Below are 20,551 nucleotides of genomic sequence, written 5' to 3' on the forward strand. Positions count from 1 at the left end.
TCAAAAGGTAAAGACCAATCAGGGGGTTGCATTATTGGGGCTGATGTCAAAAGACTAATTATCTTTTCAAAAGCTTGTTGACAATCTTTGGCCCATTCAAATTGTGTGTCTTTTATTAGGAGGTTACAAATTGGTCTAGATAAGGCACTAAAATCTTTTATAAACCTCCTATAAAATCCTGCATATCCTAAAAACAGAACGGACTTCTCTAAATGTCTTTGGTGAGGGTAATTTCAAAATGACTTCAACTTTGGCTTTATCAACTTCGATTCCTTTTGAAGACATAATATGGCCTAAGACAATTCCAGAATTGGTCATGAAATAACATTTTTTTCAATTTAAAACTAGTCCTTTTTCTTTGCACCTTTCCAAAACTTTTTCTAGATTATTAAGACATCTATCAAAAGAATTACCAAATACAGTTAAATCATCAATAAAAACCTCTAGACAATTTTCAATCATGTCACTAAAAATGCTTAGCATGCACCTTTGAAATGTTGCAAGAGCATTACAAAGTCCAAAGGGCATTCTCCGTCCAAAGGACATTCTCCTAAATGCAAATGTTCCAAATAGGCATGTGAATATGGTCTTTTCCTGGTCTTCTAAGGTTATAGGGATTTGATAATAGCTAGATTAGCCATCAAGAAAGCAGTAGTATGGATGTCCAGCTACTCTTTCGAGAATTTGGTCTAGAAATAGAAGGGAAAAATGATCTTTTCTAGTGGCATCATTTAATTGTTTGTAATCAATGCACATGCGCCAACTAGATAGAATTCGTGTTTGGATTGGTTCACCTTTTTTATTTTTTACAACAGTTATTCCAGATTTTTTTGGTACTACTTGTGTTGGACTTACCCATTTACTGTTGGAGATAAGGTAAATAATTCTTACATCTAGTAGTTTAAGGACCTCATTCTTTACTACTTCTTTCATATGAATGTTTAGTCTTCTTTGTGGTTGACAGGTTGTTTTGGCATTTTTCTTTAAGTGTATTCGGTGTGTGCAAATTAAAGGATTAATGCTTTTTATGTCTTTTAAGGTCCAACCAAATGCAGTTTTATGTCTTTTTAGTACAGATAACAATTTACCCTCTTGATCATTTGTGAGTTGAGAAGAAATTACCACCGGATATGTCTGCTGCTCTCCAAGATATGCATACTTCAATTCTTCTGGTAAGGGCTTTAATTCAAGTTTTGGTGCTTCCTCTTCTTTTGCTTCTTCAGGTTGTACCGTATCTTCAAAGTTCGATTGGTCATCGTCACCTATAGGTACTTGCATAGAATCAAGTGTAGGGTATATGTTAGCGGTATTAAAATCTAATTCCTTACTTGATTCAATAGAACCAGCAAAATAAATTTCCGCAGAGTTTGTAAAATTCTCATCCTGAATGTGTTCCTCAATGATTGGCTCGATGAGATCAATTTCATCATTCTCATTATCATCATTTTCTTGGTGGTGAGGTTGTTTATACATGTTGAACACATTGAGTTCCAGTATCATGTTGCCAAAAGATAAATTCATTAATCCATTCCTGCAATTTATCAAAGCATTAGCAGTAGCTAAAAATGGTCGACCTAATATAACAAGAATTTGTTTGCAATAATTAGCAATTGGTTCCGTTTCCAAAACAATAAAATCCACAAGATATATGAATTTATCGACCTAGACTAATACATCTTCAATTATTCCTTTTGGAATCTTAATCGATCTATCAGCAAGTAAAAGAGTGGTAAAAGTTGGTTTTAACTCACCAAGATTGAGTTGTTGGTACACTGAGTAAGGAAGTAAATTAACATTGGCAACAAGATCAAGTAAAGCATGTCCAATTTTATGATCCCCAATAGTGCAAGAAATAGTTGGACAATCAAAATCCTTGTATTTCAAAACACTATTGGTTGAGAGAATGAAACTTACCTGTTCTGCTAGAAAAGCTCTCTTTTGCACCTTATGTTTCCTTTTCATTGTGCATAGATCTTTATGAAATTTAGCATAAGAAGACACCTGTTTAATGACATCCAATAGAGGAATGTTGACCTTAACTTGTTTAAAAACTTCATAAATTTCTGGACTGTGGTTTGATTTCTTTGGCTTGGCCAGTGCTTGAGGAAATAGGGGTACAAGAGGAGAGTCGATTATTTCTTCATGGTTTAAAGGTTCAACAGACTCTTCCCTATTTTCTGAAATTGAATCTTTACTAGTTTTACGAGGGTCCACAATGTGTTTTTCGACTACTTTACCACCACGAAGGGTTATAACCGATTTGACTTGACTCATATTTTGGTTTCCTGAATTTCCCATTTGAGGATGTTGTTGACTCTTGGGGTTTGGTTCAGGTTGAGCAGGAAACTTTCCTTTTTCATGTATAGTCAAAGCAAATGTAAGTTTGGAGATAGTTTCTATCAAATTGGTTAAGGTTTGCATCGTTTGGTTATTGATCAACTCTTGTTTTTCAATAAATGAATGCAATGTGTCTTCCAGAGTTTTTCTTGGTGGTGGGACATATGGTGGGTAACTCTGGGAGTTTTGAAAATTTTGACGTGTAGGAACTGGTTGTGAAGGTTGTGCATGATTGTCATTTCTTCAACTGAAATTTAGGTGGTTTCTCCAACCAGAGTTGTAAGTTTGGGAGTATGGATTTGGATTTGGCCTTTTGAAATTATCAACGACATTTACTTGTTCATGTAGACTTTCTCTCAGAGGTGGTAAAGTTGGACAGTCCTGCGTAGAATGGTCAGTAGAATTGCAAACATAACATGAAATATTTTGAACAAACTTTACATGATCATTCTTTTTCGACTCTAATACTTCGACTTTTCTAGCTAATGATGCAAATTTGGCTTGAAAATCATGGTCTTCCCTAAGGTTATGCATGCCTCCACCAGATGGAGATGACTGGGGTTTACTTGATAACTTATAAGAACTGATTGTATCCCAGTATTGTGCATTTTCTGCTATATAGTGAAGATAGTCTAATGCATCTTCAGGACTTTTATCCCTAAACTCACCATTACACATCATTTCAACGACTTGTCTACCTTGGGATGTTAATCCCTCATAAAAATAAGACATTAATCTCCATGTTTCAAAACCGTGATATGGACAAATGTTAAGTAGTTCTTTAAACCTATCCTAACATTGGTAGAGAGTTTCTCTTAGTTTTTGAGTGAAAGTAGTGATTTGTCTTTTGAAAGAATTTGTTTTGTGGGGTGGGAAGAATTTTTTCAAAAATTGTACTTGCATTTCATCCTAAGTTCGGATGGATTCTGACCTAAAATTTTGTAGCCAAGTTTTAGCTTTATCCTTTAGTAAGAAAGGAAAAAACTTAAGCCTGATTATATTCATGCTACAATTTTGATCAGTATATGTGTTACAGACTTCCTCAAATTCCCTTAAATGCAAATATAGATTTTCAGACTCAAAACCATGAAAAGTAAGAAAAAGTTGAATGATATCAAGTTTGAATTTAAAACGTGATGCATCAGGAGGGAAAATTATGCATGATGGTGACCCTGTTATAGTAGGATGCATGAAGTCTCTAAGTGTCCTAGGTTGTTCATGAAGATTTTGCAAGGCTTGGTCATTTTCGTGCTCCGAAAAGTTTTCAGCTCCTATGTCAACCATATTTAAGGGTGGTGAATGTGATTTTCTAATTAATATACCACTATTTGTACGAGACCAACAACACATGCAATGCTAATGATGTGTGCTAAACTAATGATGCAAAAACACTAAATGAAAATTGCAGAAATAAAAATAAACTGGAAATTAAATAAGCAAAAAAATGCGAAATAAAAATAAACAAACTGAAAAATAAATAAATTAGGCAGTGAAACCAGCCATTAAAAGAAACTATTTAGACAGTATTTTAAAACCAGCCATTAAATAAAACATAAAATTAAATAAATTAATGCACAAAAATAAATAAACTGAAATTAAAATGCTAGGCGGTAGAACCGACCATATAAATAAAAATACAAAATTTAAATGACAATCAGGAGGTAGAACCAACCATTTAAAATAAATGCGGAAAGCAAATTGCAGAAATTTAAAGAAATAAATTTGATTTGGGGATTGATTTGTAAAGGTTTCTGAGTTAAGATGAAGTTTCTCACAAATTTTATGGATAATGTTAAGGTTTGAAAAGAAGAGGGGTGCTAACTGAAGTTTTACAAAAAAAGAATAAAATAGAATTACGGAAAGATAGTAACGACAAAACAAAAAATATTAAAATAAAATAAGAATAAAGTAAAGAAAAACTAATACCAAATTTAAAAAACTCTCCGGCAACGATGCTAAAAACTTGACACTACTCAAAAGTGTATTACTCTCAAGTATAAGATTGTCTAGTTATACTATAACCCGGTGAGACTGGGGTCGAACCACAAGGAGTTTTAAATCTAGTAAAACTAAGAAAATTAATTGCAGGGCAAAAAAATTATTTGAAATTGATTTTAAAATAAGCTAAGGTTTATGATCCACTCTCTGTATTCAAACTATAATTTTAATACTCTCTCATTTATATTTTGCCTAACTTTTACCAATTAATTATTATATCATTTAATTATATGTGTGTGGATAAATATAAAATAAAGTACCTAATGTGCCATATTATATTAATGTGTCGACATTATATCAAAATACCATAAAATCCCGTGAGATTTATAAATTAACATGATATAAAAATAATTAGAAAAGAATTAAATAAACTTAAAAATTCATTTGAGAAAATAATAATAATTAATAGTTTAGAACATTGAGCTTCACCGTTCATCTCAGCTTAATAAAATTAGCTACTCATATTGAAAGAAAACACAACACTCTTTTTATTTGATAAACTTTTTGAAATATATTACAAAGAAAATTGATACAAACGAAAACAAGAAAAGAAAAGAAACAAAGAAAGAAAGAAAATCTTCAGTCTCGGCTTCAGCTCTCAAATTAGCTCTCTCGGCTTTTGAAAAATCAGCTCCAGCTTCCTTTCTCTCTCGTCTGCATCCCCTTGCCTTTTATAGGCAAGGGAATCGTCTTCTTTTCTTTTCTTTTATTAATATTAATATTTTATTTTATTTTTATATTATATATATGGCAAGTGCTAAGTTACATTCAATGTAACTTACACAATTCATCTCAACCACACAAAATTATGGGACCTATAATTTGTGTGGTTGAGATGAGTTGTGTATGTTACATTAAATATAACTTAAAGACTCCCTATATATATATATATATATTAAATTGTGTGATGGTCAGGAGGCATGATGGCCTCCTGACCATCACCAACATGTTTTTGTTATTTTGTTCTTTTTTTATTTATTATTTATTATTACATCTCTTCAATTTTGTTCTAGTAGTTCTTTTTTATCATCGCTTTCAATTCTAATTCCATCTTTATTTCTGAAAAATATTTACAAGATAAAAATTAACAAATTACGAATTAATTTAATATAAAATATATTTGGGAAGTATTAAAATAATTTAAAAATAATGAACGCATTAATCAACACAATGAGTGAAAAACTAATAATTTTATCCTTATTAAATGTATACTTTTTAGTGTCAATCAGTCAGCACTTTTTAGTATATCACCTGACCGAAATGATTATGGGCCATAATTCTTGAGCCTTAACTCGACGCTTAACTCTTAATTAGTTCGTTAGCGACTCTCCCCCCCCCCCCCCCCAAACACAATTCAATTTATCCCTAAAGCTAAATGTTAACTTTGTATTCGTGATTTGTGAATTGTATTTGTTAGTTATTAAATGTGATGTCTGTATGTATTTAAGGTTTTTTTCTTTAATTTAAGAATCAAGGTCAACTTTGAGCTTTTTGATATGGCTAAAACACTAACCTGAATGTAGGGGTGACAAAACAACTCGGGTCCAGCCTGGATCTCCAAAGATCTAGAAAATTTGAATCCGGAGTCTAAGAATCATAATCCGTGCGGATACTTGCACCCGCAAAACCGGATACCCGGATCCGGACTAATTTTTAATTATATTATTAATTTAATAAATTTGTATTAAAAAATATATAACTTAAAATTAAAAAAAAAAACAACGGATCCAGTAACCCTAATTCTCTAAACCATTCACGCCCCCCCCTGTGCGCCCCCCCCAAAAAGCGATTGAAATCGAAGGCCACCCCAAATTGAACGCCGTCCGCCTCGCAATCGCAGTCATCGAACGCTGGATGCCTCGCCTGAGTTGAGCATGCGTTGCTGTCGTCGGACGCCGACTGCCCTGCTTCGCCTTGCTCAGTGCACTTCGCCGTCATCGAACGCCAACAACCCGCTGCATCAAAAGCTGGCGACGCACACCATACACGGCTGCCTGACTGCCTTGTCTATTCTTTCTATCTTTGGCCGCTGTTAATACAAAGGGTGAGCACGCAAATTTCCAGCAAGTCAATTTTAGATTCTCAGTGAACAAGGTGAGACCTTTTTGGTGTCGTTTTGTGCTTTCATGGATTGCGTTTACAGAAACCACTATCAAATCATTTGGTGGAGGTCCTGATGGAGGTATCTCTCTCGTAATTGTCTATCATCATCTTCCATTATTATTATTATTATTTTAGCATTTAAATTAAATATTGTCATTATCCATAAATGTAGTTTGTGATCTTCCTTAACTTTATGAATTACTTTAATTTCGGATTTACTTCAATTATTTTAATTAGGTTTTTGGTTTAATTACTTAAATTAAGTGCATTAATTTTATTTGTGAATTTTTAATAGTGGTGTAATTGAATTTATGTTATTTTTTATGTTTGATTTATGATAGTGGTATTTTTATTTGTAAATTTATGACGTTGTATCTTGTTTATGGATCCACCTATGTTGCAACAGTTGCAACATACCACACTTTTTGTCTTTATTTTAAATTACCGTTGGATGTAAACTAAATGAATCTAACGGTTGAAATTAAAAAGCATGTAAAGGTCTATGGCCGGTTGTTGAAAGAAATCATAAAAAAAATTATTAAATAAAGAAAATGTACAAAAATATGTTAAATAAGGGTCCATGTATATACTGATTTTGACTTTGTTTTGGGAGGCTGTCGTTGAAAAATTTTTCACACCCTAGAATTTGAGATCATCAAAATCTTTTCAACCCCCAGAAAATCCGATCATCGAACTGTTTTCCACCCCAGAATTTGTGATTAATTTCCCATAGAAATGGCTATTGTCAAGTTTCAGATATAACTAATAGCATATTGCAGGAGACCTTTTCTAGTGAGTATCCATCTAAAAGGAGCCAAAGTTACCATCGACTCGAATACTGGCCATACTAAAGGTTACGGTTTTGTTAGATTTGGTGATGAAAATGAGAGGTCAAGGGCCATGATCGAAATGAATGGTGTGTATTGTTCAAGTAGGCCCCAAAAAGGCTTCTGGATATCAACAACAATGTTCTTCACAAGCTCTTGTATTGGCTGGTGGACCTGCGTCAAATGGCGCTAGGGTCCAAGGATCTGATGGCAAGTCCAATAATGCGACTATATTTGTTGGGGCACTTGATTCTAATGTCAGTGATAAGGATCTCAGAGAGCTTTTTTCTCATTTTGGTGAGATTCTCTCTGTTAAAATACCTGTTGGTAAAGGATGTGGGTTTGTGCAATTTGCAAACAGAAAGGATGCTGAGGTTGCATTGCAGAAGTTACAAGGGACCGCTATAGGCAAGCAAACAGTCCGTCTTTCTTGGGGTCACAATCCTGGGAACAAACAGTGGAGAGGAGATCACATTAACCACTGGAATGGGGCACACTATGGAGGTCAGGGCTATAGTGGCAATGGATATGCTTGGAGATGTGTGAGGCTTGTATTATTATTTTTCATTCTTGAGGAGTCTGTTTGAGAGGGATTGTTTTGTTTGTGTTTCTGAACTATGTTGAATGCCAAGAACAGAACCCTTGAATGCCTCCACAGTATTTGTCAAATGAAATCAATTACCCCTACTGCACAAACAAATTCACCATTTAATTGATATGCCTTACAGCCCCAGCCCAAGATGCAACATACGTGAATAATCGAAATTTTTTCCCTAAGAAATTGCGACAAATTTTGTTCGATTTAGTTGTCTCTAGATTGATTCTCAACCACAATCCATCAAAACCTAATTTCTATTTTTCATACATAAAACATAATTGGTTTAATCGGATGAATTTTGAGCAACCGGCATCAACGGTTCCCGGTGTATACTTCATTTATCAACCATTTAATTTCAACCTTTCGATTCATTTAATTTATATCCAACGGTAGTTTACAACGAAGACAAAAAGTGTGGTATGTTGCAACTGTTGTAACATAGGTGGATCCCTTGTTTATGTCGATTAATTGTTAGATTATAGTTGATTTTAATTTAATATTGTTATTTAAATAATTGAATTTTTAAATTATATTTTAAATTATTTAATTTTAATTTTTGCGGATCTGAATATTCAGAATATCCGCCCGTATTTATTGTGGATATTATCCGCATCCGGATATCTGTATAATTTTTTCCTGACCAAATGCAAATCCAAATATAAAAATATAAATGCGGATGCGGATCCGAATGTAGGTTTTTCCAACCCTACCTGAATGTAATCGAGCCATAATTCTTGAGCCCTAGTCTACCCATAACTCTCAAACTCATATTAAACATCGAAATTTTGAATCAGGATAGGCCTTTTTGCCATCCCTACGGGTCAAAATATCATTACCCGATTTTAGTTTAGCTTTACTTTTTGCCTCATTGTCCATACCCCAGAGCTTACTGATTTTGCAAACCACCAAAGGGCCGTTGGGAATTGCTGCTAACCATCTGGGCTATGCCCTGTGATAGCCCAGCAACCTTTCTACCCAGCCCATCATCCCAAACGGGCCCTAATTAGATTATCAACGCCTACTAATTCCCTTGCTGGGACTTCCCTGCTGAATTAGTGAGGGTCGCTAATTATACTTTTTCTGACGAGTTGAAAGTACTGTGTAATGTTTGTAGGTAACTTAATGGCAGCATGAACTGCCACTACGAGTATACAATAGAGTGATAAAAATTCAAAGGTTTACGTTATAACGTTGTACTTACATGAATATTCAAAAAGTACTAGTTCATGAATTATTTAGTTCGAGGTGATGTGAGAGAATGAAGACCTCCCGTCATGTATTAATTTATCTTTTTAAAAATTGGTGTTTGTTATTTGAAAAGATAACTTAAGAGTTAACTCTAGTACCATACAAAAGTTTGTATAGTAACTCATACTCAAACTAACTTAAAAGTTAAGAGATTCATGTATCTAATTGGAATATTTATCCAGTGATTTATTCTAAGCGGATGTGAATTAATTTCCTAATCATTCACAACTAGATTGTTCTCTAATTATTCAATCAATCATTTGGGAAAAACTGGAATTGATTAATTATTTAATTAATACTAGATTGCGATATAGACTCCGCATGTTAATGGCATCCAATTAGGTTGAATTATAGACTCGCGCGTTAGTGGCATGCAGCTAAAAACTATTCAATTTGTAATTGACCAAACTTTAGTGATTAACAAAGTGGCCACCACATTATATATATCTGGCCGTTCACAGATACATAACAGCCGATATATAATATCTTGTAATCAATCCTGTATGTGAAGATACAACAAAATGGGTACCAATTTGTCCTTTTTTCCATTCATCTTGATCGTGCCCAACGATCAAGCATCTCGTTATCAATCTTCTCAAGATTTGCATGATTATAAGTTGAATTTATAGTCGAGAAAGATGTCTAGAAATTCGCCTCCACCCCCCATGCCTAGTGCTACTATTTATTACTTTAAACCTTCTCCTCCACCACCACCAAATTAAAGCTTCCATTGATGCTACCACAATATAATCATCGTCTTATCAGAGTACTATGAAAACTGTACGGGATAAGTGGCAAAATCCGATAAATTGTAGAGCGAAAATGTCATTCGCCTTATATAGTTTATGATAGTGCGGGTTTGTCTTGCCGTTTATATGTATCATCTTTATGAGAGACGGTGGAGATCAAGAAAATGTTGTGCTTAATTTCGTTCTATGATTTTTGTCACTGCAGATATCATGGAACTAAAAAAGTATATCCTTTTCTTATATTAGTTGTACTCCTCATTGAATTAGTCAAATCCCAAAGGGAAAGTTACTTATTCTTTAAATAGAAATCATTCTAAATAAGAAAATATCTTACGAAATCCTTATTGAAAAACAAGATATATTTCCTAACACATACAAAGTTGTTCAAGTCTTCATTTGAAAATAGGGACTCAAAGTTTCTCACTCAATTAAAAATAATTCAGTTGTGGTAATTCTCTCCTCACGAAATATGAGTGGGGCATATATCTTTCGAATAATAGTGAGACTATTTTATAGATTTAATATAGAATTGTCCCAGTAATTATCTGATTGTAAATATTAATTAAAAAAAATGAATCCTTTAAACTTTGTCTAAAGTATTAGTCAATAAATAGTACTAAATTTATTTATTTTTTCATAAATTTTGGCTAAGTTTCTCCTAAATTTTGACATTTTCCAAAGACAAGTGCTTAATTTCAAATTAGTTTTTATTACTTTCTTTGCTATTATTTAATATTTTTCATGAAATTCTTGAATCTTTATTAGTCTTTTATGTTTTGGAGCAGTTTTTGAGGAAAAGAAATGAAAAGGAGTTCAAAAGTTACAAATCAATGTGAAGAATAACTAGATTGCGACATCATAAATTTTGATTGCTTTTTAGATGGATTTTGGGCTTTATTTGCTATATTGGACTATATTAACATGCTTTAAGGTTGAGAATTAGATTTGGATGATAAAAACTGACTCTTGAAAGACTTGTCAAATTTTCTATTTACGCCCACATTAAGAATGCATTGACAAATGGACCTATTTTCTAGGTTTCAAATCCTATTGTTACTTTCTTTTGTTTTTGTTAGTTTTTTTTTAATGGATTTGATATTGAATAATTCAAACATGTGTGAGTAATCTTTTTATTAGTTAATTATGATCAATTTCAAAAACCTAGATATGGATCTTTAATAATAAATTTTCAGCATAAGAATTTCTTCAATTTTCTCTAGAAAATTTTATGTTTTGTTGATTTTAATGTTCAAGAATCGGTACCTTATAACTAAACCTAAGTGGAAGATTATAATCAAGATTATGGAAAATTTTCATTTCACTGCATGTGGAATATAATTCAAGATAAATAAACTGAGCTTGTGCTTTCTTGATTCAGCCTATGCCTTTCTTGATTTTAATGCTTTAATTAAATTGAATTTAGAGAGTTGATTCTAGGTTTTTTCATGGAAAGAGATCAAGTAAAGAGGTTATTTTACTTGAAGATAATTGAGCTTGTAATTGTCTTGGGGCTATTGTTTTTAAAAGAAAGTGAATGATGATTCTAATAATTGACATAAAATGCATTGTTGATGGTGGAGAATGATCCCTTGAACCACATTTTTGCATTATATATAAACATTTTTAAAATTGTTTCTGAAATTTTAGATTTTCTACTTTGAATTTAGTTTAATTTACATCGTAGATCAACTCCAAATCCCCAAAATAATTTTTGTGCATGATCATTAGTGTGTCCTTAGTAGATCTAGAAAGTTTGAGTCAATTTCGTTAAGTTTAGATATGATTTTTAATTCAATATTTATTACTGGCCATTTTGTGTGTTTTGTGTTAATAATTTGTTAATTGGGAATAATTTTATGTGGGAATGACCCCTTGCATAATTTTCTATGGGAATGACCCTTACTTGCTTTTATACTCAATAACAATAATATTTAAGGAAATGTTTGAAGTGATATGCTTTTAAAGGAAATCTGATTAGTGTTAAAAATTGTATGTTTGTTAAGGGGTAAAAATATTATTTTGCGCTATTAATGTAATTTATATTTGTAATTGTGTAATATATTGTGAATTTCTAATTATTTTTCTAAATATTTGATTTTGTGTATTTTTTGTGTTTATTAGGTAAAAATAATAATTTCATGCAATTTGAGGCTTCAAATAAATGTACAAATGTCAAATTTAGATTCTGGAAATTTGAGAAATTATGTCATTGTTGAGGAGGATCCAAGATTTTTGTTGTAAATTTTTAAGTTTTTACCACGGTAAATGTGGTAATTGTAAAATTATAAGTTTTTATCATGTTAGGTATAGTAATTGTTAGTGAAATGTGTTGGATATGCTTAAGTGGATTAAGTTAGGTTTGTGTTTATTAGTGAGACAAATGTAAGACTAAGATGTAATTAGATTTATTTATTTGTGTGGTGTGGATATACCATGTATTAGTATAAATAGAGAGGGGGGGAACACACCTCTTCGCACATTCTCCTCTCTTTTTTCCCCTCAAATTCTTCTTCTCATCTCTCTTTGTAATATATTTTCAATCAATAAAATTAGTTTTATTTCAATTTTCAAATTCTATTTTTTTAATTATGTTTTTTTCAATTTTAATAATTTCCTTTATTTCAAAAATGTTTGGCTAAATATTTATAGTTAGGGGAAGGTGAAACTCTTAGTAAAAAAAATATGATTTAATCAAATTCTATTTTTAATTGTACAAATTGAATTATTTTCTATTTAATTTTATCCATATTTTATATTTGAAATTTGGATTTATTGTAGACAAAAATGGGAGTTTGGCACAATGAATTTTTAATATCTTAGTATAAAATATGGAAAAATGGTATTTTGACTTATTGTAGACAAGTTGAGTTTTGGCACATTAAGTTCTTAATCCAAAATAAAATTAATGGGAAAATTATTTTAATTTATACAATTAATCTTTTGGGAAATAAAATAAAAAAATAAAAAATAAAAAGAATTTGTCAAATTGTATCTATTACTAGGAGTAGATCCATAATCCTAACTAATTCAATTTCATATTTTTTTAAAACTAAATTGCATATTTTTAAATTTTATTTTTATTTTTTTGATAAACTTAAATAAACAAATTAAATATTTTCTTTGTAGATCGACCTCGGACTCACCGAGTTATAATATAACAAGACACTCTTGCATTTAAGAGTTAAGAAATTACTTTTAAGTCGTGTCAATATCATCAACACACAATTCCATAAAATCAAAACCTCATTGTCAACTTCAATTGAACATACTAAATCAATTTTTCTTGTAATAAAATTACTCCGGTTTACTAAAAAAAATTGTATAACTTCTATAAATTAATACTTTATAAATTAATAACCTCTATTATATAATAATTATATACAATCTTGACTTGAGCTAATAGGCTAAATTGATCATTTTAATAAATTAATAAGAAAATAATTTTTCTCAAAACCCCTTATATAATGTCCCATTTATTTTATAAATCAATAATTTGCTAAAAATTACAAATAGCATTGTTATGATATTTATTAAATAAGATATGACTCTATTGTTATTCTTTCTTGAAATTTAAATATAGTTGGGTTTCATCTCTAATTTTTCGTATTGCCTCTAGAAGTTCAAGGGGTTGAATTCTCAAATTGCGAGAATTTTAAACATTTTTTTGTTAATTTAATCTATATTTAGTGGATTAATTTATTTTTAATTTGATTAGGCTGATATAATACAATGAATTTTTAATTAATTAAATGTATGTTCATTGAATTGTGTATGCACTCTATAGCTAGATTCTTAATTTATAGAGATTTTAATGTATATAGTTGTTAAGACCGCGTGTGATAGTTGTTAACACCGCGTGTGATACAACCTTTAATCAAGTTGGAACTATCTTGGCTTGTTCCTGCGATCTACTTCAAATAAATGCATGTGATTAAATTAACATATGTTGCTATTCAATCAAAGTTTTAACTATAATAAAGCAAACTTTGCATATGGATTTATTGAAAAATTAAACTTTACTTTAGCAAAATCTTGACAAATGAAGCATGAATTTCCAATTGTGAATTTGCAACCAATTTCATTCCATGACACATCTAACGCTATGTCAACAATTTTGGCTATCCATCTTCGCTTCAGTCGGCCGCCATTTTGAAATTGACCATAAATGTTCCCTTTTAATTTTTTGAACAACACCTGTCACTATCATAATTCACGAGTGAGCATATAACTTTAAAAATTCACAAAAGCTAACAGCTACATCCCAATCAAAAGGAAAGTCCAAAAGACTAAGAACATGTCAATAAACTCTCATTGTCATGAAGCTTCCTCTCTAATTTGTCTCATTTACATACTTGTTTAATAATTAAGATAATTAAGACCTTTCTCCTGATAAACAAACTAATTACATTTCACTAACGTGTATATAAAGAGCATGGCTTAAAGAGTTCATAACATCATTACTTAAAAATGAATGCCAATTCAGTTTTTCTCATTTTCTTCTTGATTCATGGGCTGCTTCTTTCACATAATACTTACATGATCAAAGCCACTGGAATTGTTTCCAAGTCGTCTTTGAATGAAATATCTTCACAAGTTATTAATTTTCATAAGTTGAAGATGGTGTCACATAGGTCGCTAAGAGTACGAAATATACGACCATCTCCACCGATGAAAAATAATCCTCCTCACTGGTATCGTACTCCTCCGCCAGCAAAGCGATCACCACCACCACGACGGCGATCACCACCACCACGACGGCCACCGGCACCGCCTCCACCACTGAATTCATATTAGTATCTCCAACTCTATAACCATAAGACATTAGCATGCAAATTGCTTCGATGGTTTGTCTTCCGATATTTTTTTTAATTATGTATGATGTGTAAATTTTCGTTATAATGAAATATTGTAAATTACTGCCTGAAATATCTATTATTACGAGGCCAACTCTCTTTAAAGATCTTGGGGGTTCTCCTAGTTATATAGATTCTTGTATTTTGTTTATGTCTTGGCTTTGGTTATTTGCCTTCCGTATCTTCAGCACTACATAAGTTTTTCCGAGGAGATTGTGCTCTCTCTTTTCCTTTTTTGCCGCCTCTTTAGTTTTTTTCTCTATAAATTTCCAAGCCTAGTATTAAAAAAAGGGGTAAGATGTGCCTGACTACTTGATTGAAATAAATGATTTTTCTAAATTTATTTGCAGAACAAAATTGAAACTATGGTTAGAAGCTATAATAAAGTCATAATGATCAGCATATCAAAATTAATGTAAAGCTTGTAATATATTCCAATAGTTGACCAATTAGAAGACTTAAGAAAAGTCACATATCGTAGATCTACATCTACTTGAAGTATTTTGCAACTAATATGATTGTCTAGCAAGTGAATGATCAAGGGAGACGATCGTGGGTAATTCTACTGTTTTTTTTTTTTTTTGTGCGGATCATCAACAAGTTGTTAATGGAAATCTTGGGCCTACATTTTTAATTAATGGAAAACTATCAATCGTATACCCTTAGTTTATTCCGTTAACAAATTTACTACAACACTTTCAGGGTATATCAGTGGTCCACCCTAAGTTAGACAAAATATATTTGTTGTCCACCAAACCGTTAGCTGCCGTTTAAATATGATGACATCATAGGGTAATTTGGTCTTTTCATATGATACAAGTGATAATTTTAAGGTCTGTAAGTGATAACTTTCAAGGGTAAAATCATTAATTCGTTATAGTTCCGTTAACTTTCAAACGGCAGCTAACAGTTTAGTGGTCGGCATATAACTTTTGTTAATTTAGGGTGGACGATTGATACACCCTTAAAGTGTTGTAGTATTTTTTACAAAAACGTAAATTTAGGGTATATAAATAATAATTTCCCTTAATTAATTATACAAATGATAATTTCCCTTAATTAATTAATATATACTTTAGTAAGTAGCTTTTTGCTCATAATAAAATGATACACCAAGGTGAAGCTAAATGACTTTAACAGCCATCTTTAATGCTGCTTACAGTTCGTTTGATATAGCTCTCAAATAATTGTTGCTTACGGTTAAGATAGTTTTATCCTCATAATTTTTTGTTGAAAGTTATATAATGCTGAAAATGAGGAGATCATACCCGAAATGATTTCGGGAGGTGATTTTATCTCTTGCAATTGCTTATGGTTAAGGTGATTTTATCCTCATAATTTTTTGTTGAAAGTTACGCAAATATTGTTATCATGTTGAGTATTAAATTGTATGGGGGTATGTTTGAGAACTTAAATTTATATGACTCATTTAGACTTTAGACTATAAAATAAAGTTTTTTTTTTTTTGGTTAAGATGAAATGTAAATAAATAGTATTGAAAGAAAAAAATGCCCACACATTATAAATATTTAAAAACAAGCATATTTAGACTTCAGAGAAAAAGCCCGTTAACATAAATATGCTTGTTTTTAAATATTTATATAAGACTTCAGGGAAAAATATTAAGGGGGAAATAATAAACAATACCCCTTAAAAGCGACATAGAAGTTGAAACCATCTCGTGCAACAGAAGGTACAAGAATCACATTCGAAGTAGCATTCCGCGAGTACAAACAAAGGACCCAAGTTGGTTAAAATATCAAACACAATCATCTTTTTAGTTTGAGTAATGATAGAGATAAAATTCTTAAATAAATTTCTTTCAAACAAATTGATATGGTATAATTCAATTGGTTGTATTCAATACCTCTTGGTCTATATATTTTATTATTAATGTTTTATATTTTCATCAAACCATTAAATATATACCACATAGACAAAATAAATTTGTATAAGTAGTTATATTTTATATTTTATATTAAATAGACGCAAATCATTTTAAAATAAAATTTTTAAATACAATTACATAGCATTTGACCTTTTGCATAAATTTAAAATTTAAATATAATTAAATGAAAAAAATAACACAAAGAATATACAATATACATGTATGTGTTATATATATATATATATAGTCATTTTCTAATATGGGCGCCTTTTTTTTTTTTTTATGCGGACATACTGTTAGACTATGTGGTTTAATAGAGTTAGTGCTAATACACTGTTAAATCACACGGTTTTATAGTACATTGAAAAATGACTTTTTTAAACCACATGGTTTATCAGCATATCCGCATTAAAAAATATGAGGGCGCTCGTACCTGAGAATGATTTATATATATAAAGTAATTTTCCTATCCTAAAAGTCCTGGAAAAATATAATAAAAACTGTCATATCCCATGAAACTTCAATTTGCGTTGAAGATGAAGAAAATAATTAAAAAATTTATCTTATAACTTAATTCCTGCTTCGTTAAAAAAAATAAGAGATAAAAAAATACTCATGATAATTAATTAGATTTTAACATGAGTATTTATACATAAAGAATATTCTTAAAGTTGTGTTATTTTTATGCTCGTGAATCAATAACAGTGGAATTTCTATTTTCTATATTATTTCTGAAAAATTATCATATACATACTAAATACAAAACTGATTACTAGACATTGAGTTCAGGGATAATACCCATTCCTATTTTAATCCATTCCGATTCTTATTTAGTAAGCACAACATTAGTTGTCCATCTTCAACACATCCATTTCGGTCGTACAAAAAATTTAGGATTTCTATTATTATTCTAAATGTTTTCCTTCCATTCCATTATTCAAAATTAAATTTTCAACAACAATACATCGGTCCGGCTATGGTGCAATGGTGGTACAGTACCACCATTATATCCAACTGTTGGATCCACTTAAATGAACGGATCTATTGGGATCCAACGGCTGGATGCAACGGTGGCACGGTACCACCGTTGCACCATAATTTTCTCCCAATACATATGACAATATCTTTAAAACGTAAAAGCATTCGGAAGACTGGCTCAGCTCCCAACTACTGCATCCCAAACAGAACGAAAGTCAAAACCTATATCCATGTTATAATCTTAAAGGCAAAAAATATGTCAAAGTCTCATTATCATGAAGCTTCCTTTCAAATTCCTCTCGTATATATTTGTTTTTGATTATATATAAACTTAAAGCATTCGGAAGACTGGCTCAAAGCATTCGGAAGACTGGCTCAGCTCCCAACTACTGCATCCCAAACAGAACGAAAGTCGAAACCTATATCCATGTTATTAATCTTAAAGGCAAAAAATATGCAAAGTCTTATTATCATGAAGCTTCCTTTCAAATTCCTCTCGTATATATTTGTTTTTATTATAAATAAACTTAAAGGCATTCGGAAGACTTGCTCAGCTCCCAGCTACTACATCCCAAACAGAACGAAAGTCAAAACCTATATCCATGTTATTAATCTTAAAGGCAAAAAATACGTCAAAGTCTCATTATCATGAAGCTTCCTTTCAAATTCCTCTCGTATATATTTGTTTTTTATTATATATAAACATGCATGTTGAGCATACATGGCTAAGGAGTTCACATCAGGCATTACTTAAAAATGAATGGCATTTCGTATGTTCTTATTTTCTTCTTGATTCATGGGTTGCTTCTTTCACATACTACATACATGGCAAAAGCCACTGATCAATTTGTTTCAAAGTTTCCTTTGAATGAAATATCTTCACAAGTTATTAGTTATCATATGTTGAAGGTGGTGCCCCAAAGGTCCCTAAGAGTAAAATTTTCACGACCAACTCCGCCGAAGAGAAATAATACTCCTCGTTGGTATCGTCCTCCAGCGATAAAACGATCACCGCCACCGCCTCCACTGAAATGACAACTACCACCACAAGATATAAGCAATGAAATTGCTTATAGTGATTATCTTCCATTTTCAATTTATTTTTTAATATATGATGTTAAAATTATCCTTAGAATGATGTATTGTAATTAAATTATGCATGTTATTGCCTGAAACATCTATTGTTGCGAGACAATCAGATCGCGGAATATGCTTTAGCTAATTATCTGGTACACTTTTATTATGTTAATAAATTTTCACTCGTAGTCGAGGATTTAAAAAAAAAAACAGAAAATTACCTGAAACAACTACTTGATTCAAAATCGATAGATAGCTAATTATTCTAAAATTTTTTACGGAACAAAATTGAAACATATATGATCCGAAACTTGTTAATATAGTGTGTGTATAAGCGAACATGCTCTTAAGTCGTGGGATTTGATAGGCTCATTTTTGAATGAGCAATAAAGTCGTGCGGTTTAATAGTATTAAAAAATAACTTCTTTAGATCGTACGATTTAAAAGCGTGTTCACATAAAAAAAATGAGGGTGCCCACATATCAAAATGTAAAAAATGTTATATCTTTCAATATTTGATCATTTAGAAGATTAAAGAAAAGTTGCATATCATATATATCAAAGTTGTCAATGTAATTGTTTCTTAAAATATATAAGGTTGTTAAGATTTTAATAGTTTAGAAGGAAATTATTATCCTAATTAATCACATGTTTCCGTGTCATAGCTTTTAGTCAAAATCTTGGCAGCCACAATTGGGAATATGGCCGGCCAAAATCTCCCAACGGTAAAATCTTTGAAAAAAAGAAGTTGGTGAAATTGGAAAAAAAAAACAATTTTTATAGGGTCATATGAAACTATACACCAAGGTGAAGCAACATGCACTTTCACAGGATCATTTCATTTGACTTAGCTTTTTTTTTTTGGTATAATTCTCTATCAACTGTGACTTACACAGTTGAGGTGATTTTACTGAAAAACCTACATTATCGGCGATGACATGTGTTAACTATTATTAATTAAGGTAGTTGTTACGTTGGAGATGCTCCAAAATAGAAGCACCTTCGAGAATTGTTAGATGCATGTAGTTAAATCTAAAACAATTAAAACAACGTGCATCCAACAGCTCTGGAAGCTGTTCTACGTTGGAGATACTTTGTTAAGGAAGCTCACCAAGCATACAAAGAAGCTGCACATTTGGCACATGTGGTTTGATGTCCAGTTAGCATTGCAGTTGGGAGTTAGAGTGCCAGCTCAGCAAAAGTTTGTTATATACACTCTGTATTCTGTTAGCATCGTTTTTGTTCTATTATGTGTTAGTGATATGTATATATAAACATTTCAACTGAGATTTGTAACTAAGTTTTTCAGTATTGAAATAATAAGAAAATAATAGAAAGATCTGGTATATTCATTTTCTTTCATTTTCTCTGTATCCAAACAAATCTATTAGCTCAGTTTTTAACATTTCAACATGGTATCAGAGCCAACCAGAGCAAGCTCTAGTAATCAGCAAACAACTAATGCAAATCAATACACTCAAATCAATTTTTCTTTCACGAATCCAATCAAATTAGATCGCTCAAATTATCTGCTATGGCGTTCACAAGTTCTAGCTTCAATTAGAGGTAATCGACTGGAGGACTTCATCACATGAGACAAACCAGCACCTGAGAAATATCTCCTTCTTACTGAAGCTAATGGATCTACTCAGAGGATTGATAATCCAGAAGATCAGAATTGGAGATCACTGGATCAAACTCTACTTGGATGTTTGTTATCATTAATAAATGAAGGTACTCTAAGTCTTGTTATAAATTGTACCAGTTCTTTTGGTGTTTGGAGAACTCTAGAAAGGAAATTTGGTGTCCAGTCTGAAGCTAGGGTTCTTCAACTTAGATATAAATTGAATACTCTTAAAAAGGAATCATTAAATGTTGAAGATTACTGCATCAAA

The 20,551-nt window shown here is 31.4% G+C and overlaps 1 protein-coding gene across 1 annotated transcript; it reads left to right on the forward strand.

Moving 5' to 3' along the window:
* The first annotated feature begins 6,075 nt into the window (after positions 1 to 6,075).
* Positions 6,076 to 7,920, forward strand: LOC127899435 (polyadenylate-binding protein RBP47B-like). The gene is made up of 2 exons (XM_052432937.1): positions 6,076 to 6,517; positions 7,218 to 7,920. The coding sequence occupies exon 2, from the start codon at positions 7,352 to 7,354 to the stop codon at positions 7,850 to 7,852; it is 501 nt and encodes a 166-aa protein (XP_052288897.1). The 5' UTR covers positions 6,076 to 6,517; positions 7,218 to 7,351; the 3' UTR covers positions 7,853 to 7,920.
* The last annotated feature ends 12,631 nt before the right edge of the window (positions 7,921 to 20,551 follow it).

Source organism: Citrus sinensis, chromosome 8, assembly GCF_022201045.2.
Source record: "Citrus sinensis cultivar Valencia sweet orange chromosome 8, DVS_A1.0, whole genome shotgun sequence".
NCBI classification, from domain to species: domain Eukaryota; kingdom Viridiplantae; phylum Streptophyta; class Magnoliopsida; order Sapindales; family Rutaceae; genus Citrus; species Citrus sinensis.

Excerpts from the sequence above, each read along its gene's own strand:
- LOC127899435 (XM_052432937.1), top strand. The coding sequence starts at position 7,352 with ATGGTGTGTATTGTTCAAGTAGGCCCCAAAAAGGCTTCTGGATATCAA.